The 22,173-nt window shown below is 46.5% G+C and overlaps 1 protein-coding gene across 9 annotated transcripts in view; it reads right to left on the bottom strand.

Moving 5' to 3' along the window:
- Positions 1 to 22,173, bottom strand: part of KALRN (kalirin RhoGEF kinase) — an 856,470-nt gene that overhangs the window by 320,312 nt on the left and 513,985 nt on the right. For all 9 annotated transcript variants that reach the window (XR_014450786.1, XM_083153542.1, XM_083153544.1 and 6 more), the window contains one exon: positions 5,618 to 5,727. Coding sequence is in view for 8 of the 9 variants with exons in the window: in XM_083153542.1 (XP_083009668.1) it covers positions 5,618 to 5,727 (110 nt within the window). In the remaining variant the exon portion in view is untranslated. The remainder of the gene's footprint in view (positions 1 to 5,617; positions 5,728 to 22,173) is intronic.

Here is a 22,173-nt window from a genome sequence, read left to right as displayed (position 1 = left end):
CCCCCTCCCTGACCAGTATCTGCCTTTCTCTCCCTGCTCAGCATCTGTCCTGTCCCCTCTCCTGGCCACCATCTATCCCCTCTCCCTGCCCAGTATCTGCCTTCCTGTCCCTGCCCACCATCCATCTCCCCTCCCTCTGCCCACCATCCATTTCCCCTCCCTCTGCCCTCCATTTGTCCCCCCTCTCCCTGCCCACCATCTCTTCCCCCTCTCTGCCCAGCATCTCTCCCCTTTCTCTTTGCCCATCATTTCTCACAATGTGCAAGATGTATCAAGCTTCAAAAAGTGATAAAGTGGAGAGTGATAAACAACCAGTCAATCAGCTCCCACCTGTCATTTTTCAAACCCAGCCTGTACAATGGCAGGTAGGAGCTGATTGGCTGGCTGTTTATCACTCTCCACTTTATCACTTTTTGAAGCTTGATACATTTGGCCCTATCTCTCTGCCAATTATTTCCCCCCTTTACTTGTCCACCATCTGTCCACCCACCTTTCCCTGCCCACCATCTGTCCCCCCTCTCTGCCCATTATCTGTCCCCCTCTCCCTGACCATCATCTGTCCCCCCATCCCTCTGCCCCGCATCACTCCCCACCATCTGCCCCCTTCTCCCCACCATCTGCCCCCTCTCTCCACATCTGTACCACCCTCTCTCTACCCAGCATCTGTTCCCCACCAATTTCTCCCCAGCATCTGCCTGCCTCCCCCCACATCTGTCCCCCTGTTTGCCCAGCATATGCAGATATGCACCCCTCTCCCCAGCATCTGTCCTATTCTCTCTGCCCATCTTCTGTCCCCCCTTTTCCTGCCTATCATCTTTTCATCCTATACCTCTCTGCCCAGCAACTGTCCCCCTCTCCACACCCTTTATTTATGTATGCTGTCCCTTTATTAAATATGTGATGGAGGGCACAAATATAGAGTTTGCAGGAGGGCGCTGGACACCCTAGCACCGGCCCTGACCAGCATACTGAATGGGAGAGCCGCTGAAGTTTCATCTTCAGCGCCTATCCCCTGAATGATTCTATTGGCCGCCTAGTGGCTAATCAGGAGCCAAATGTAATGCCCCGCATGCTGGGACTCGTGGTTCTCCAACTCCCAGCATGTGGGGGAGGCTTGCTGGGACTCATAGTTCAACAGTATTAGACAATAGTTTTTATTTCTATTTTTTACTACTTTCATCAGCCCGGTACCCAAAGCCCAGGGGTACTGGGGACAGCACCAGGATTCAGCCTGGGCAGGTAAGTTCTGGAGGGGGGATCCCTTCATTGCGGGGGTCCCCACTCCCCCAGGACCCCTGCCCAGACTACTGACAGTAGGGTTAATGTTTTGGCCACGGGACCTAATATAATAAGTGTCCCCCGGCTGTGACATTAAGGTTCTTAAAATACGGGGGACATCTATTAATTTTGTGCCCCATACAGTATTTTAGGATGCAGGCCCAGCCCTGGGGCTGCTTTTAAAAAATGAGTGGAGCCCTATTTAAATGGGTTTCTGTTTTTTTTTAAACCAGGTCCAGCTCTTTGAACCATTCACCATTCTTTTTAATCGTGATTCCTATTTGTATTTTTTCGATGGCGTATACATTCGTATTTGTAAATACAAATACGAATGTGCCATAAATACGAATACGAATTTACGTATAGTAGATCCTGAAAATACATATACACCCACCCCCCAAAAAATCGTATTTTACTATACAAATACGATATTTTTGGCGTATAAGCCTTAGTAAATTTCACCCTTTTACTCGCCAAGGCTTAGTACAGATGGAGCCGCACTAGTTAGCCGCGAGCCACAGACAGCATTCGCCATTCGATAGAATGGGGCACACACACATGAGGCATTTGCGATCCCCATTTTCAGCAATGGGACATGTGAGCAAGTGAGCCGTTTGCATGTCTGCTGGCCCACCCACCGCCAGCTATTGAAATCTGGCTCCATCTGTATATATCTTTCTTTCTTCTTCGGGTTCCATGGTCCCAACAGGGTGAAATTGGGTTTGAAGGCGGCTCAGAGGACCGTGGCACCAATCAGCAAAGCTATCAGGTTTCCCTGGATGCACGGCTCCTCTCCCATATAACCCCGCTCCAGCTTCCTGGTGCCAGCAGGAAGCTGGAGCACCAACATTTTCAGCAGGGATTGCCTCAGGCAATCCCAAAGTAGGGTTTTTTTTTTGGGGGGGGGGGGTGGGCGGGGGTTTACACTGTGCAGCGTTACCGCAGTCACACTAACAAGAGCACGGCAGCGCCATCACCCTGCCGGTGCCAAAACTCCCCCACAACCCCCGTGAAGAGGTGTACGTGGTGAGGTGGAGCGTGGCACCTAGCGCGGCCGGACACCTGTAACCTCCGACAGCGTGGCCGGAGCACAGAGACAGGTAAGTCCAGGGTTGCCGACTTGCACAAAATCCTCTCCGGGAGAAGCCCGGAGAGGAATCTTTCATTACGAGTGTGGGGGCGGGGCTTAACGGTGACATCATTAAGCCCCGCCCCCATTACGGCAAATAGCCGAAATAACTGATCTCCGTAGAGGGGGCGGAGCTAAAATGTCACGGTTGTGCCATTTAGCTCCGCCCCCTCCTCTGAGACCCGCGGATTGCGGCATTTAAATGCCACGATCAGGGGGGCTCAGTGGAGGTCCCCCTGATTCCGGGAGGGTTGCCCACCCTTCCGGGGGTCGGGAGGGGGACCCAATTTTCGGGAGACTCCCGCAAATTCCGGGAGGGTCGGCAACCCTGGGTAAGGCTCTCTGTGAGAGCACTAAATCGCTGTCCTTCTGCGGCCCGTATCCCCGACATGCAGTAGGACAACTGGCGTGGACACTGCTGCTTGCGGCAGGGACTACATTAGACCCCCAGGGCATTGAGCACAGGCTGGGTGTAATCACTCATTTTGCATAGGGCTCATTAGAACAAGTTGGGGGAAGACCAGCATACAGGGGAGGCTGTTCCAGCCTGTAGTTCCCTCCCCCGGCTTCAAGAGTCAATTCACTACAGGGGTCTAGTCCTCAAGCTGATTGAAAACCCTGTTCCTCTCTCAGAGACACATGCAGCCAGACTTGGCATGCAGCAGCAAGTCTCCTGGAGTGCGTTTAGTCGGGTGCCGGACGGGGTCCCGACAATCGGGATCCCGACAGTCATTAACCCGACGTCGGGATCCCGACTGTTAAAACACAGACAACCGGGTTTGTTGGGATAATGACTGTCAGGATCCTGACTGTCGGTGAATCATACCACACCCGTTTAGTCTCCACTGTAAAACCATCCATATGCTGTGAATGCTTTTACAGGCACCCATATCGGAAGCGGTACATCTGTCAGAACAGAGTTATGTCTACAGTCATTAGGTCGACCCCGGAAGGTCAACTGGCCCCAAGGTCGACAGGGTTGAAGGTCGACATAGGTCAATGTCGACATGACTTAAGGTCGACATGGGTTTAGGTAGAACGTCATTAGGTCGACATTAGTTTTTCACTGTTTTTTTTACCCGAATGTCGACACAGTCGACATGGACACAGTTGGAGTTGAACCGCAGCCCCTCGTTCGCTCGCAATGCTCGGCACACTATTTTATTCTCCCACCACGCCCTAGTGGATGGTAGGGCAGGAAATACCGCCTGTTGGCACATGTTGGCTCAAAAAAACTGTGAAAAACTCATTTCGACCTAATGACTGTCGACCTCATTGGCCCATGTCGAACTTGACCCATGTCGACATTTAACCCTGTCGACCTTGGGGCCAGTCGACCTTCCGGGGTCGACCTAATGACTGTCGACCTAAGTCTGATCTGACAGATGACCGTTTCTCCCCATATCCCACTGGTTATTTGGGGCTTAGTAGTTGATTGGGGTGCAGTGGCATAGATTTGTCCCAGCTATTATACTGTGTATGTGACTTGTGCTAGTCTGTTTTTTTCTCTCTGTACATGCTTATTACTGTCCCTTGTTGTTTCATATCTTCTGAGTCAGAAGATTTAGCGGTTTATCCTCTTTAGTCACATACTGCTGTGTTATCACTCTAGGTCAGTGGTTCCAACCCTAGTCCTCAAGTACCCCCAACAGTGCACGTTTTCCAGGTCACCCAGCAGGTGCACTCATTATCCAGACACATTTTAAAAGATCCCCAGGTGGAGCTAATTATGTCACCTGTGATTCTGTGTGGAGACCTGGAAAACGTGCACTGTTGGGGGTACTTGAGGACCAGGGTTGGGAACCACTGCTCTAGGTTTTCCTATCAAGGCTATACCTATTGTGTATATTACCTCCTTTTTTGTCTCTTTTCAACATGACTGCTAAACGGGGGCATACTCAGACAGAGTCTCCCTTGCTCTTATCATGTAATGCTTGTGCTGCAGGCCTGTCTGAGCAGGATGTTATACAGGAGAGTTTATGTGTCAATTGCTTTATCCCCCTGGCCAGTCCTCTGCCCCCGGTGGCAGTACTAGAGCCTCCTTGGGCAGCCTTTCAGCAGCTTCTAGACACCTTAGTGGACCGCCTGCAGATCTCTGGGTTCACAGCTAATACTGTGTTCCTTTTGGCAATTGCGTCTGCCAGATTCATATCGGATTTATCTGCTCTCATGCAGACCTCCATTTCCGATTTTCCATCCAGATGGGGGGGGGGGGGGTACTAAGAACCAAAGTTTCCCACCTGCCCAAATTAGTCTCAACGTTTCACATCAACCAGGAAATAGTGGTTGCGTGTGAGACATCTGCACACTGTAGGCACCTCCGATCTGTTTCTTTTAACAATGCCTGATGTTTTGACATGTTAATTTCGCCTGCCTGGTTTCTGTCCCCACGCTGACAGTTGCATCCTGTGGCGAGTTGCGTGGGAGAGGTGAGAGCCGCTGACATCTTCCCAACGCTCCGTTACTATGGACGGTGGGCGTGTCCGGTTGCTATGGTGACGGTGTCAGTGTGTGACAGCCGCTGACGTCAGAACTAGGCGCCGGGCACAGTTGGCGGGCAGCGTGGGGTCACGGTGGCTGTGAGTGGGCGGAATGGCAGCAATTGCTGTACTATTTCACTGGTGAGTGTATTTGTTTGTTTGTATCTGTAAGTCTCTTGACAAAGGGATTGTGCCCCGAAACGGCCCGTCGAGGCTCAATAAATTTGTTTCTGTGACTATATGGCTGCAGTGACGTGCATATCCTTGCAAGAGGATTTCTGCTTTGTATACATTTCTGCAATGGCACGCAGCAACTGAGTGGCTGATTGTGGAGAGTGCCGGTCCTTCCTGCGATATATATATATATATATATATATATATATATACATATATACACACACACACACACATACTGTACATATATACTGTACATAAATATATTACACACACATTATGTTTCTGAATATAAACCTTGACAGTGCAATACCAGGGCATTTTACTGATATTGTGTACTGTAAAAGGAATGCTGGATGCTGGGCACGTGGCATCCTGAGGATGAATACAGCACATCTTAAGTCAACTCACTAGGCACAACTGTCATCACGCTTGGTATACTATATTTCATCCCTAATGGAAATTTGAATGTTACAGTACATAAATCACCATCACATACAAAAAGGTGTGCTTCATAAGAGTCTGGCAACTGAACACTTGCAGAAAAATCACTCACTTGTTGTGGAAGTCATAGAGCTCCTGAATATTCCCAAAAATGATGTGCTCTTTATTTAGGATGCCGGGAGGGATTTCCTCTACACCACTAGTCATCTCCCAAAAGTATGTCTGGAATAGAGAACACAAACTGAGCTCTGACATGATTTTCATTACATCTTACACAAATAACACAAAAAAGGTTCACCGATCCGATGTGATTTTTTACCTGTTCATAACCCTACTATCCACTACGTATGGAGTTGATTTTATATAGTGTGGCGAGCGCAGTAATCAGCTGCGCTCGCCACACTATATAAAATACACTCATACATGCGTAGTGGATAGTGGGGTTATGAACAGGTAAAAAATTGCATCGGATCGCCCGATATATCTAAACAAACTGAACAAGTACCAAAAAATCTTGCAATATATTATGAATTGCTGAAATCGTTACTAACATTATTATTTTGTTTTGGTTTTGCAATATTTAATTAAACACACTGAAACCAGTCTAATAGTTACTGCTGGCAGTTTGTTATACTTTCTCTAAAAAGGGTGTTGGTGTCCTCCATGCATGGACTATGCATGTTGCAGACACATAGGGGGGTATGCAATCTGGGATCACAGCTGTCGATCCCTGCCGACATAGCAATTAGATTGTGCCAGACAGTTCCTTGTAAGAGAGATTAATAAATATGCAGTTGTTTACTATACAAAACGCCACTAAATTCTAAGACAAGATCAGCATTGAATCATAAATTTATTTTATAGCAAGTATTTTATTGAAGTTTCTTTTGCGAGAAGAGCCTGCATAGGAGGGTAGTAAAAGCTACAGGTATAAAATAATATAAACTAGGGATGTGCACTGGCCACTTTTCACGTTTTGGGTTCTGATTACCTTTAGGTTTTGAGTTGTAATGGGTTTTGCCAAAACACCCCCTAAACATTTTGGGTTGTTTTTTTTGCTCCTACGCTATTATTAACCTCAATAACATTCATTTCCACTCATTTACAGTCTATTCTGAACACCTCACAATATTGTTTTTAGGGCAAAAGGTTGCACCGAAGTAGCTGGATAACTGTAATCTGATTGTTTAATTTTGTGATTATTATTCATTTATTACCAGTCATCTCTTAAATCATTGCCTAATGGGTGGATGGGAGGGGGCTAATCAATTACTAGGTGGCAGATGGAAGAGTTCCTCCACCTCTCTAGGACCCCTGGGTTGGAGATGTATCACTTTTCAGCTACCGGTGTCTTACTACCTAACCGTACATGTTTACATTTGATTGAGTGACAGAAGTAACAGCCAGATAGCCCTCACATCCCAGATAGGTGTCTTGTTGGCTGCTTACCTTTAGGTAAGCAGCCAACAAGACACCTATCTGGGATGTGAGGGCTATCTGGCTGTTACTTCTGTCACTCAATTGATTGCTAGGGTGGATTCAGCTGATCTGGCGGGTGTTCCCTTTCCTCACTGCTTCACATGCGTCCCTCCAGAAGCTGTGCGCTCATTCGAGGAGGATGACCATCCCCAGCTGTTGCTAGGAATCCTTCTTCCCAATCACCCATCCATCCATCCTGGACATCCTATCCAAAAATAAGTTGGATAAAGAGGAGATCATGGATGTCCCCGATGACATCTTCTCATCTATAATAGATGATGTGGAGAGAGAAGCACTGATCTTCGCTCAAGTTTTTACGAGTAGCTGCGCTGCCCTGCTACAATCTCAAACAAGTACCAAGACCCCTATCTGGCTTGATTGTGCACGGTTTACCATGTGCAGCCAAGGAGCGGTGGGCGTTTCGTGCAGCACAGAGTTTCTTTGCAAGTGTGTAACTGTTTCGATCAGTTTAATATTCAACAAGACCCCTATCTGGCTTGATTGTGTGATTATGATGATTTAATTTAATCTGATTGTTTAATTTTGTGATTATTATTAATTTATTACCCGTTGTCTCTTAAATCATTGCCTAATGGATGGAGGGGAGGGGGCTAATCTATTACAAGGTGGCAGATGGAAAAGAGTTCCCCCACCTCTTTAGGACCACTTTTACCCCCGCATTGGAGCTGTATACCATTTCTTATGGGTGGCTTCCTTCCTAATCGAATCTTGCTTGATCATGCTTACGATGTGCAGCCAAGGGGCAGTAGGTGATTCGTGCAGCAATCAATTAATCTCAGCAGTGGGATTGGTCAGCTCTATGATTGATTATAATTGTTTAAATTTATTACCACTGTCAAGAAGAATGCAAACAGTTTTATGCATTGAAAGACAAGTCCAGTTACCCCATGAATGACTATAGGAAGTGGGATTAATGAATGGCGATGCAAGATGGAATTGTCCTTGGGCTTTCTCACCCACCCTTATGTTGCAAAAATAGGACATGCACACTTTAACAAACCAAACTTTTCAGTGACAGGGCCTACAAAACTGTGGCTGAAATTATTGGTTTGTTTGGGCCCCCACACCAAAAAAAAATTCCTAATATCTCCCTGTACAAATGGTTCTACGGTGACAAGATGTCATCGTTACTCGTCATCCTCCTCCTCTGATTCCACGCCCCTTCAGTGTGTACTTCCTCATCCTCACAGATTATCAATTCGTCCCCACTGAACTCCACAATCACAAATCCCGTTATAATCTCTGGAGGCAATTCCTGGTCTTCATTGAATAATTGATAATTCATTTTTATAAACATGATCTTCTCCACATTTTGCAGAAACAACCTCTTTCGCCGCTCACTGACCAGGTTCTCCGCTGCACTAAAAACTCTTTCGGGGGCGTGGCTTGACCGGACTTCGGAGCAGACGTGCCTGGGGAGCGCTCCACCACTATCCTGCTTTAAACTCCTGTCCCAGGTACCGAGGTGCTTTCAAACCTCTCAGATTACCCACTGCTGCCTGTCCTGCGTTCCCAGCGCTGCCCGCTGCTCTTCGGCGTGCTCTTCTAACCCTGTTGAGCTCTGCTGGGCCTGGTGTGTGCTGCAGTCCATCTTACTTTCTATCATCCCCTCGTGCCTATCCTGCGCGGCTGCATCCCGGGTGCGGCATTGGAGGAGACCACGGGCCGGACTGACACAGAAGGTCTACATTGCTGCCTGGCGACTCCTGCTGCAGCTGGTGCTCTGTACAGGGGGAGCGAATCCCATCGCTGCTGCACTGAATGGTTGACACCGGGCGCCATTTTCATCTTGGAAATTCCCCTGTATTACTCCTGCGGTTCAGACTGGCGCCTGAATTAGCAGCTGACACCGCTGTGGAAGACAACTATACTGGGCCACCTGGGGGGACCAATATAGATATTGGTGAGTGGCATTGTTTTTTTTTTTTTTTGTTCTACGCCTGTGGAGGTGTGCTAGCCACTGCCATATTGCGTTTTGAACACCCTGCTCCTTACAGCGTGCCTCTCTGAATATCTAGTGGGGAAATATAACGTGCCCCTGCAGGTGAGCCTTGCTATTGACTACAACCTCTCTGCATTCATCCTTGCTGTTGTCTGTTTTGGGCTACAAAGTGCTATACCATGGATGCCTCCCTACAACAGCTCCTTGAAGCTATCCATGCTGCTACACAGAGGCTTTTGGGACAGCTCGAGGAAACCTCAAAGTCAGTATTTTCCCTGTCATGTGCCCCTGTAAGTTGTGAGGAGGGCAATCCGAATACTACTCTTTCCTGCATTGTTCCTGCAACCTCCTCATCTCCTGAAACAAAATGGCTGGATGTACTCCCCCCCCTTTGTGACCCTGGAATATATGCAGCACGACCTAAACATGAGGTACTTTTTCATTATAATCCTGCCGCAAATACAGATCCTGCTGATATGTGCAAGCTTCCGGTACCCCGAAACACTCCTTCTATACGGTTACTTTTGGCTTTGAGGTTTAGACTTTGGATATATATGGCTGATGGCAGTCTTTGAACATCTCCTGGAATGACATGGGAAGAGTTCGACACCCTACTTCCGTCCTACCAAGACAAGGAACTTTGGCCAGACTAATGTTTCCCTACATGTTGCTGAAGCTTCCTTCCACAATATTTGGCTTCTGATATACTCCTCTAATACTATTATGGTTAATGTCCTTCTTTAAGTGCGGATAAGTTGTGCAGTTATTATGTTAGTCATAGGAATAGCACATACTGTATGCAACAAATGCTATGTTCCCTTTTTTTTTTTTTTTTCAGCAGGGTAGTTGAATATAATTGTTATGGGTTATATATATACTGCTCTCGATTGTTATGTGATCTTATATTTCTATTGTTGCCCCAAGCAGCCCATACTGCTGATATCCTTCAACTGGGTGGGTGGGTTAGATGGAGGGGGTTGCCTAGCTTGGTATAGCTTAGCTAGGTCACTGGTAAAGTATCCTGACGACTGTGTGGTATTAATCTAGCTAGGAACCACAGGTTGCTTCCTTCATACCAGGGTGGGAGGGGTTCATCAGGTGTAGGGTGGGTATGGGTTAGGGTTAGTACCAGTTAGCGTAGTTAGTGGATTAGGGGGTAGTGGTTATGGGATCCAAGTATACCTAAATTGGGGGCAGGTCATACAGGGTGGGGGGTTTGGGGATGGTTTGTTTTATGGCTCATTTATTTATTTATTTATTTTTTTGCTAGATAAGTATATATACTCATTCTTCTAATTCGAAGCGGTTATTGCAGTGGCCCTGGAATATTCTTTGTGCATTCTCTGCCGAATGGGAGGCTACTACATACTTTAGCATAAGTACTATTATAGTACACATTCTGTATGATCGATCCCGAATGGCGCCTTCGGGTATTGAAACAAAAAGTCTACCCTATAGAGATACTCTGCACCAATGCAATTGGTTAGGCATGTCTATATATATGTCCTCAGAAATACGTATCTATGTTACATCCGTCTCTGTATGTTAATATCTAGGGACCGCTGATATTGATATACTTATTTATGTTGGGGGTATTGTGTTTATGTTTTACTGAAAATTTTCAATAAAAATTATTGAATTTAAAAAAAAAAACCTCTTTCGGAGTAAACACTGGAGGGGGGACAACACAGGTAAAATAGAGCCAGTTTGTACAGAGGCTTCCAAACTGCTTTTTTTTCCTGCCAGTAAAGGTAAGGACTGTCTGACATGTCTACTTGGATGCTGTCACCAAAGTAATCCTCCACCATTTTTTCAATGGTGACAGCATCCAATGCACCAACAGTAGACATGTCAGCAATCATTGCCAGGTCCTAGAGTCCGGACCAGATGACAAAACTACCTCCTCCCTGCTCTTCATCCCCGCCAGCGGGTTGTGTGGGAAATCGCAGCTGTTTCCTCACAGGTCTGGGAGAAAATGAAGGAGGAGCTGGGGCCATGACACGGTCCCCTTCAGATGACAATCTCCAGACCAGCAGGTCTTTGCATCTTTGTAGACTTGTGTCCGCCGGAAACAGAGACACAACATATGCTTTAAACTGAGGATCGAGCACGGTGGCCAGAACATATTCCTCTGACTTTAACAAACTGACCACCCTCGTATCCTGGCAAAGTGTATGGAGGGCTTCATCCACAAGAGTGACATGCTTTGTGGAATCGCTATGCTTTAGCTCCTCCTTCACATTCTCCAACTGCTTCTGCAACAGCCTGATCAGGGGAATCACCTGACTCAAGCTGGCAGTGTCGGAACTCACTTCACCTGTGACTAGTTCAAATGGCTGGAGAACCTTGCGCAACATGGAAATCAGCCTCCACTGTGCTTGAGTCAGCTGCAGCCCCGCTTCTCTGCCTATGTCGTAGGTGGCCGTGTAGGCGTGAATGGCCATTTGCTGCTCCTACATCCCCTGCAGCATATAGAGGGTGGAGTTCCAGCGCGTCACCACCTCTTGTTTAAGCTGATGGCAGGGCAGGTTGAGGAGTATTTGCTGATGCTCCAGCCTTCGGCAGGCAGTAGCAGAATGCCAAAAGTGTCTGAAAACTTTGCGGGCCACCGCAAGCATCTCCTGCACGCTCCTGTCACTTCTGATGAAATGCTGCACCACCAAATTTATTGTGTGGGCAAAACATGGCACGTGCTGGAAATTGCCCATGTTTAATGCCCGACACCACAAATCCCCAGGAGAGTCTAAGGGGGTAAGCCACTGGGAGATGATTTACCTCAGTTTCTTTAAGAGGTTTTCGGCATTGTGCCTCTTCCTAAAACCGGTGATACACAGTGTAGCCTGCCTTGGAAGGAGCTGGCCTGCAGGAGATGCTGCTGCGGAAGGTGATGCATCTACCCAGTGGGCTGTCACAGTCATATAGTCCTTAGTTTGCCCTGATCCACTTGTCCACATGAGGCAGTACTAGGCAGTGGGCACCAGACCAGACAGGTAGATAAGGCAGTACTAGGCAGTGGGCACAAGCCAAGTAGATATGGCAGTACGAGGCAGTGGGCACAAGACAGGTAGATACGGCAGTACTAGGCACCAGACGGTAGATACGGCAGTACTAGGCACCAGACAGGTAGATACGGCAGTACTAGGCACCAGACAGGTAGATACGGCAGTACTAGGCAGTGGGCACCAGACCAGACAGGTAGATACGGCAGTACTAGGCAGTGGACACAAGACAGGTAGATATGGCAGTACTAGGCAGTGGGCACAAGACAGGTAGATACGGCAGTACTAGGCACCAGACAGGTAGATACAGCAGTACTAGGCACCAGACAGTAGATATGGCAGTACTAGGCACCAGGCGGTAGATATGGCAGTACTAGGCACCAGACAGATAGATATGGCAGTACTAGGCACCAGACAGTTAGTTACGACAGTACTAGGCAGTGGGCACCAGACCAGACAGGTAGATACGGCAGTACTAGGCAGTGAGCACAAGATAGGTAGATTAGGCAGTGGGCACAAGACAGGTAGATACGGCAGTACTAGGCACCAAACAGGTAGATACGGCAGTACTAGGCACAAGACAGGTAGATACGTCAGCAATCTTTGGCTCAACCTTTTCCTCTACCTCCTTCCATGGCAGCCACACACTGGGTTCCTCCCCCGCTGGGCAGTACTAGTTAAGGGAAAGGAAAGACACATCCCCTATATAAGGACCGCTCCTCCCCTTGGTCTGTGTCTTTTTTTTCCCTTTCAAATGGGCAGTATGGATGGCTTACCCCGTGAAGGATCCCCCCTGGCGCTATGTAACAAGTCAGTCGGAAGGGAAGGTGGGAGCCGGCCTTCCACGGGTTAATACCCGGGTATTGCATGCCACCCTGAGTGGCTTGGGCGGTGGCTTCCTCAGGCGCGTGGTGCGGCGCGTGTGCTGGCCTCCGTTCATCTGTATGGAGAGGAGGCGGACGTCACCAGCGGGCGCCGGATTGTGACACGTATTACGACTTCTGCCGCGGGCGGAAGAGTCTCAGATGCAAATACCGGCATAAGACGCCGGGTGTCAGTGAGTATACAGCTGCAGTAGCGTGATACTCCATGCCACAGGGGAGCAATCGGGAGCTGTTTAAACAAGCGTTTGGTGCGCAGGGGTGCCGCTGCATGAGCGGTCTATAAGGGCAAGAAACTGGAGCCTGATCAACAAGCAGGGCGACTGGAGCCTGCCATATCCCCTGGGACGCCCGCCTGGTACCATGGAAGAAAAACGGCAGTCCAAAAAGTCAGGGTAAGCCTTGGAGCATTTTTTTGCGGAAGGAGTCATTTTTTTATGTGTGCTAGAGTAGTGAGTGATTCACTTAGGTCGGAAACTAGCAGAGAGAAGGAGCAGAGCAAGCATAAAAGGATTCATGTACCTACTGTAAATACACAGGATGTGATAAAAAGTTACCAGAGAAGCATGCTGGCAGCCTCTGTGATAGTTGCAAAATGCCACAGCAGATACCTATGGTCCAAATGGCCAGTATGGTGGACATGTTAAAAACCACACTAGCAGGCACTTTTGTCACTAAAGATGACCTAGCTAAATTAAGTTTAAAGAGGAGTCGGGCAGTATTGTCTGAGGACTCTGATGGTTCTGATCCAGGGTCAGTGGCAGTTTCAAGACCCAGATGAGGAAGAAGCAGCAGATAAAGCAGATACAGGTTATAATCCTGTGATGGTGGAAAACCTGCTTGAAATAATTCATAAATCACTGCATATAGAGGATAAACAGGATGATTTGGCTCTGCAAGAGCTCCTGTTCAAGGACAAGGAAAAGAAAGTTAAACATTTTCCTCTGTCCGAATCACTGAAATAAATGATACAGGGGGAGTGGAAGCACCCTGATAGGAAAATCGCAGTCCCTACAAAAGTGAATAAAATGTACCTGTTTGACATGGCTCAGACTTCTTCGTGGGATGAGCTTCCCAAGGTAGATGCGGCTATTGCCCGCATTTCCAGGAAGACTACATTGCCACTAGAAGAGGCAAATGTATTCAAAGACCCCATGGACAGACGGGTAGAGTTGGAGCTTAGGAAACAACATCTTACCCTGGGGGCGGTGATGAAACCAGCAGCTGCTATGGCGGTTACATCATGAGTATTAAGAGGGTGGTGTAACCAACTGGAAGCCGATGTCTTGGACGGTTTAAGAAGGTCTGAGTTGTTAAAAACAATCCAGAATCTGCAATTAGCAGTTGAATTTATGTGTGAGGCCTCGGTGGACTCTGTAAAATTAACAGCTAGAGCAAAGGCAGTAGTAGCTGCAGCAACGCGGAGAGCACTGTGGTTAAAACCTTGGGCTGCAGATGTGCAATCCAAAAATAAGTTATTGTCCTTACCGTTTGAAGGAAATTATCTTTTCGGCAAACAGCTGGATGAAATAATTTAAAAAATTTCAGGGGGTAAGTCGGTGTGGCTACCTCAAGACAAGGCAACAAAGAAATTGCCTCCGGTGAAGCCGTTTAGACAGTCCCAGGAGTTCAGGGATTCGGCTTCTTATAGGCCAGGTAGAGGCTATATAAGTCGCCAATGGCAGAATAAAGGGCCTTGAGATTCCCGCCAAAAAAAGATCAACAATGACGCCAAGATAATGCGGGTAGGAGCCAGACTACTAAAATTTCACCAAATCTGGGAGGCATCCACTACAGACAAGTGGGTGCTGGAGGTAGTAAAATCTGGCTACAAGATCGAGTTTTCAAAAATCCCAGGAAGTTTCTTTTCACAGTCACCGGTTCCGGTCAACAAGGAGGAGAGAGCGGCCTTGTTGACAAGCCTACAACTAATGTTGGAGCAAGGGGTGGTAGTAAAAGTACCAGAAGAGCAGAAGGGAACCGGGTGGTACTCGAGGTTCGTTGTGGTAAGAAAAGCCTCGGGGGGCTTTCGGACCATCTTGGATTTGAGACGCCTGAACAGATTCGTGAATGTAAGGTCGTTCAAGATGGAGTCCATAAGAGTTATATTGCCAAACATAAAAATTTTTACAGGTCACCAAAGGTTCCTTCGTTTTTCTGTGGCAGGAAAAGATTATCAATTCGCAGCTCTGCCATTCGGGCTTTCCACCTCTCCAAGGACTTTTTCCAAAGTTCTCATAATAGTAATAGCAAAATTAAGACAAGAGGGCATTGCTATCTGGGCCTATTTAGACGACCAACATAAGCAGGGGAAGGGGGATGGGGGATGTAGTTCTGCACAAGATTATTTGTAATTGTGGGTGGGGTGTCCCCAATATAAAGTTGCCGTGTTGCAATTGCAATTAATACATAGATGGGGGTGCTGCCAAAGACAATAATGGTCATACAAGAAGCAAAAAAGAAAAGGATTGTCTTTTTAGCTGGCGCACTGAAGAAGATGAATTATTTATGTTAAAATTTAACTTTTAATAATGTCAATAATAAAAGAAAGCCATTAAAGGTGAAATAAAGGTTACATACGTGACTGACAAAAACATTGAACAATAATTAAAAGATGCACGTGCTGTGTGTGTGTTGAATTCCTGATTATTTATATATAGCGTGATTACTCCTGTTGGTGAGGATGTTCCTACGGAATGGTACACTATGATACTTAATGTGCTGAAGCCTACAGTATAGGTAAGTGGTGGTAGCTGTCAGCTGGATCACGTGATTGAGAGGAGTCGTATGGGTGACCAGGCATTAAGTCGTGTCTGGTTCCTCTATTACTATACGACTAAGTGTCTGTTACCATCTCGGAGGCTGCTGGTCTTATAAGAAATAATATCAAATATGCCTCAATATCTTAAAACAAAGAGTTGTAGAATATCTCAAAACCAGCAATTTACAGGATCCAAAACAGCATGGGTTTACTGGAGGAAGATCATGTCAAACAAATCTTATTGACTTTTTTGACTGGGTGACTAAAGTAATACATCAAGGTGGGGCTGTAGATGTAGCTTATCTAGACTTTAGTAAAGCTTTTGACACTGTCCCACATCGCAGACTGTTAAATAAACTTGAAAGCTTGGGATTGGATTCTAAGATAGTTGAATGGATAAGAGCGTGGTTGCAGGACAGAAAACAGAGAGTTGTAGTAAACGGAGTACAGTCAAAGGAGGGAAAGGTTACAAGTGGAGTACCCCAGGGATCTGTACTTGGACCGGTGCTTTTTAATATCTTTATTGGTGATATTGCAAATGGAATTGAGGGTAAAATGTGCCTTTTTGCAGATGACACAAAGGTATGCAACAGGGTAGACACACCAGGAGGGGTAAAACAGATGATTGAGGATCTAGGTAGATTAGAGAAATGGTCAAGAGAACGGCAACTACAGTTTAATGCCAAAAAATGCAAAATCATGCACTTGGGTCTCAGAAATCCAAAGACTAAATATAGTATAAATGGCACTATAATGGAAACTACTGAGGAAGAGAGGGATCTAGGTGTCACTATTTCAGGGGACTTAAAAGCAGGTAGGCAATGTAACAAAGCAATGAAGAAGGCAAGTCAGATGCTTGGTTGCATAGGGAGAGGTATCAGCAGTAGAAAGAAAGAAGTAATAATAATGCCACTGTATAGGTCATTGGAACGACCTCACCTAGAGTATTGTGTTCAGTTCTGGAGGCCATATCTCCCGAAGGTTATAAATACATTAGAGACTGTACAAAGAAGAGCAACTAAAATGGTGCATGGCCTACATCACAAAACGTACCAGGAAAGGCTAAAAGATCTTAGTATGTATACTTTAGAGCAGAGAAGGGAAAGGGGGGACATGATAGAAACTTTCAAATATATCAAGGGTTTTAACAAGGTACAGGTGGGAGACATTCTTCACAGGAAGAGGAGCAACAGAACACGATGACATGCACTGAAACTAGAGGGAGGAAGATTCAGGGGAAATGTGAGGAAGAATCACTTCACAGAAAGAGTAGTAGATAAGTGGAATAGCCTACAATCAGAGGTGGTAGACGCAAATACAGTAGTAGAATTTAAGCATGCTTGGGATAAGCATCTTGATATCCTTACAAAAAAATAAGGATCAAATATGGTTTGAGGTAACATGTTTAAAAAAAGGGGCAGACTAGATGGGCCAAGTGGTTCTTATCTGCCATCATATTCTATGTTTCTATGTTTCTACGAGGCTGAAGATAGTCCAGGAAGCAAGAGCAATGTCCCAAAAAACTATAGTGTCATCAGACGATTGCATGAAAATGCTGGGGTTGATGGCGGCAGCATTAGATATGACCTCCTGGGCCAGGTTCCATATGAGGAAACTTCAAAGGTGTTTCCTGGCACAGTGGAATGGGTATTTCAAAAATTTGACCCAAAAAATAGTGTTGTCAAAACTGGCAAAAAGAGACTTGGTGTGGTGGCAAAACAGGAAAAGACTCATGGAAGGCAAGTCCTTTGCACCAAGAGATCAAGTAACAGTGACCACAGATGCAAGCAGCACAGGATGGGGAGCGGTGTGTGGCTCTCAAACTGCTCAAGGCAAGTGGTCAGGGGAATTCAGCAGAAGACATTCCAACATAAGGGAAATGGTCCTGCTGAAGATTCGGAGAGAAAGGGCATTGGTCATAGCAGTATTGCCATATTGGCCAAAGAGGGCCTGGTTTACCGAAGTTCTGCGGTTGGCAATAGATGGGCCCATAAGTCTTCCAGATTTGCCGGATCTACTGTTCCAAGGGAAAGTCTGGAGGTCTCAACCGGAGTCCTGGAACCTGACGGCATGGCTGCTGAGTCCAGGAACTTTAAAAAAAAGGTTTCTCAGAGAAAGTAGTTGACACTCATATTATAGAATCTGGAAAAAATTTAGTTTTTTGTGTAAGGAAGAAAGAAATAACTCTGGAGATATTGCAACAGTATTGTCTTTTTTGCAAGCAGGGTTAAACAAAGGACTGGCCCTGGCCTCACTGAAAGTGCAGATATCAGCGTTGGGGGCAATCTTGGACAAGGATATAGCTGACAACAGATATGTGAAGAGGTTCGTGCAAGCGGCTAGTAGAATTAGGCCTAGAATTAGGCAGCCTTTAGCCCCATGGGATTTAAACCTAGTACTGGATGTGTTGACAGAACCTCCCTTTGAACCCATGCAAGATGTTTCAATTACATTTTTGACGTGGAAAGTAGTTTTTTTAGTTGCAGTGACCTCAGCAAGAAGGGTTTTAGAACTGCAGGCACTAAGGGCCTTATTCTGGTCGATGCGTAAATTTGTGAATTCTTACGGTTGGCGTTTTTTAGCCGTCTGCGCATGCGTGGGCAACGCTATGCGCATGTGCCACGCACGGTCTCCGTACTCGTTCTCACTAATACCATACAGAAATGTGCACCGCATTCATTCGGGAAATATGGGCGTAATATGGGCGTCATTTGGAACTACACAGGGGCGTAGTTTCAAAGTGGGCTAAACTGGGCGTAAACATGAGCGTACATGAGGGAGTGCACTAATTCTGGTAGGCGTGCATTCGGACAGAACACCGACTGCAAACGAACCAAAAGGCAGAAAATATGCGGTCTCCATAAGCAAGTATTGCTTTGCGGACACCACTCGGTCATGCGCTAGGCATTCGGATCGCCCAATTAGTACGGCCGCACCTAAACCAATGTCAGCTGAACACCATACAATCCACTCCTCTACTCATTACTCATTAATTACACTCTTTTCATTGCTTCAATTGGAACCATTGCAGCTTAAATGGACCATAACAAAACACACAAATATATGCTGAAAGCACGGCTGCATTTTTTACACACATTTACACTGCAAGCAATGGACAGAACTTGGTATCACTAATATAAATATACATCCATCCGTTCTGACGATGTAAGACCGTGCAGAATCTTTGTGTGGCCACCGCACACGCAAGGTTTGGATGTAGTCCGTAAACACGCCCTCTTCTTAAAGAGTGAGTCCGTCCAAATGCGGAGGACCTGTGGGCGTTTCTTCTTACAATGTCCGCACAGCGTGGCGTGCGGTCCGCTCCAAAAGAATTCGGAAATTTACGCACCAACCAGAATAACCTCCTATGGGTGGAAGAACCCTTTCTTAATTTCTTTGAGGATAAAGTTGTGTTGCGTACAAATCCTCTCTTTCTTCTGAAGGTAGTTTCTACTTTCCACATTAATCAGGAGATAGTTTTGCCATCCCTGTGTGCGAAGCCAAGAAATGAGAAGGAAGAGAGGCTTCATAAATTGGATGTAGTGCGAGCTCTGAAGATTTACGTTCAAAGATCTCAGGAACACAGGAAGGCGAAAAACTTATTTGTGTTAAGTGAAGATAAAAATATAGGCCAGAGGGCTTCGAAAGATACCATTGCAAGATGGATAAAATCTTGCATTCAAAAAGCCTACGAATTAAGAGGGGAGGAGCTTCCAAAAGGGCTGAAAGCTCATTCGACAAGGGCAATAGCTACAACATGGGCAGAGAAAGTATCTGCCATGGTGGAAGAGCTATTCAAGGCAGCAGGATGGGTGTCGATACATACTTTCTCAAAGCATTATCGGGTGGACATCTGGTCCTCAGCAGATGCAAGCATCGGCAGGGGGGTGCTCAGAGCAGTTATCTGAGGCACCGTTAAAGAAGAAGAAAACTTTTTTATCCAGCGCATTATTTATTTCTTTTTTGACGGCATTGTTTTTTATGGTTTGTATGAATATCCCTCCCTATATTATTACTGCTGGGGTAACACCCAGTGTGTGGCTGCCATGGGAGGAGGTAGAGGAAATATCAGATTCCTACCTGATAATATGTTTTCCTCTACTCCTCCATGGCAGCATATATTCCCGGCCCTTATTTGGGTTGGGGGAGTGTAATGAACTGTGTTTTGTTTTGAAGCTGGAATATTGAAGACACAGACCAAGGGGAGGAGTGGTCCTTATATAGGGGATGTGTCTTTCCTTTCCCTTTACGAGTACTGCACAGTGGGGGAGGAACCTAGTGTGTGGCTGCCATGGAGGAGTAGAGGAAAACATATTATCAGGTAGGAATCTGATATTTCCAGTGGAGACTATCATTACATCCATCGTACCAAGTGGCTTGTCTCTCCAAACTCACCGCGGCAACATCATCTCTGGAGGAACGCCAGCTCCTAATAGACCCGGTTCCATATTGGCAAAGGAGAGGAAGAGACCCCAACTTTCCATCCACTGGACATTATAATCCACAAAACAAAAGGACTTCCCCAGTACTGGTGGACCACACAGGAAGGGTGACTATCCATACACTCAAGTTCAATATACTGAGTGATTGTTTATTTGCAGTAATTTCAATTATTTTATCGCTTCAGTGTCGATACTGGTTTAATTTTTATGTATTTTATATATTAAATTGTATTTTTTCTGTCATACACTGTTTCTCTATTCAGCGCAGTTTAGTGGTCCTTCCCTTTCATCCATTCCTACACACTCCAGGCGTTCAGGAAAACCCTGCTAGGGTTCATCAACGCTCCCTGGAGAGTGTAACATTATAACCGGCCAATACTGTCAAAGAAAGGGATTATGGCTCCAACTAAACATTCACCCGCTCAAATCCTTGCTGGTCAGGTTCACCATTTATCTCAGAAACTTCAAGAACTAACCCTCCGGGTCAATTCCCAGGATGATCGAGTTGTTATGTCCACCTCTAGAAATTCTGAGCCCAGGGTTAATTTACCTGACCGGTTCACTGTAGATCGCACCCACTTCTTTAATTTCAGGGAGGCCTGTAAGTTATACTTTAAACTCCGACCTGCTTCCTCAGGATCAGAGGCTCAGCGTGTGGGCATCATTGTCTCTCTCCTTCAAGGGGACCCACAAACCTGGGCATTTGGACTTCCCACTGATGTGGAGGCCCTTTTTTCTGTTAATTTTTTCTTTTCTGCTATGGGGTTGCTGTATGATGATCCCAACAGTGCAGCTTCAGCTGAAGCTAATCTCCGCACGCTCAGGCAAGGGCGAGGTCCGGCTGAGGTTTATTGCACCGAAATCAGGAGATGGGCCATAGACTCAGGGTGGAATGACCCAGCCAGTTTCGCATTGGGCTATCTGAGCATATCAAGGATAGTCTGGTCCAGCATCCTGCCCCATCCTCTCTTGATGAGATCATAAAGCTTGCCATCCGCATCGACAGGCGGTTCCGGGAATGCCAGAGAGAAAAAGATTTTGGGGTCTCTCTCTCCTGGGGTCTCTCCTTCCTCTCCTGAGACCGAGGAGGAGCCAATGCAGATCGGGACCACCCGCCTCTCGATCTCTGAGAAGAATCGTAGGAGGTCTAAGGGCCTATGTCTGTATTGCAAGGGTGCCGGTCACCGTGTCCTGGCATGTCCTCTAAGACCAGTAAAATACAGGGTCTAAGTGAAGCTAGGGAGATTCACTTAGGCCTATCCAGCTTTTCTCCCTTAAATTCGATTTTGATCCTGGCGAGACTCTCCTTCGCAGAAAGAATGGTTGAGGTTACTTCTTTCCTGGACACTGGGGCCGCCGGAAACTTTATGGATCTGGAGTTCGTCAACTCCCTGGGGTTAACACTTACACCATTAGAGGCACCTATCTCTGTCTGTGGTTTGGATAGATGGCCTCTTACCAATAGTTGTGTTTCCTTACAGATGCCCCTTCTTCAGTTGTCCATTGGGGCTCTCCATTCCAAACAAATTTATTTCTTCTTGTTTCATTGTCCCATGGCCCCGATGGTCTTGGGTCTACCTTGGATGAGGCAACACAATCCTCAAATTGACTGGGGAACAGGAGAGATCGTCCAGTGGGGGCTGAATTGTGGCAATAAGTGTCTTTCTCTTGCTCTCGGCACTACATTGGCGGTCTTCTTTACCCCGTCCATACTGGGACTTCGCAGATGTCTTTTCCAAAAAGGATGCAGATACCTTGCCGCCGCATCAGCCTTTCGATTGCGCCATTGATCTGGTTCCGAAGGCTCCTCTTCCCAAGGGACGCTTGTATGTTCTCTCTGTCCCTGAGACACAAGCTATGGATCAATACATCCAATAACCTTGATAAAGGCTTAATTCGCCCATCCAAGTCTCCCGTAGAGGCAGGTTTCTTTTTCGTGCAGAAGAAGGATGGTACCCTGCGCCCTTGTATAGACTATAGGGCCCTGAACAAGTTCACCATAAAAAAATCCTATCCATTACCACTCATCTCAGTTTTGTTTGATCAAGTCCGTGAAGCTATAGTCTTTTCGAAAATTGATTTAAGGGGAGCCTACAAACTGATCAGAATTTGAGATGGAGACGAGTGGAAGACTGTGTTTAAT

This window comes from Crinia signifera, chromosome 7 (assembly GCF_055691185.1).
Source record: "Crinia signifera chromosome 7, ASM5569118v1, whole genome shotgun sequence".
Taxonomy (NCBI): Eukaryota; Metazoa; Chordata; class Amphibia; order Anura; family Myobatrachidae; genus Crinia; species Crinia signifera.
The sequence above is the reverse complement of the archived record's forward strand: the minus strand, read 5'-3'. Positions and strand labels throughout refer to the sequence as shown.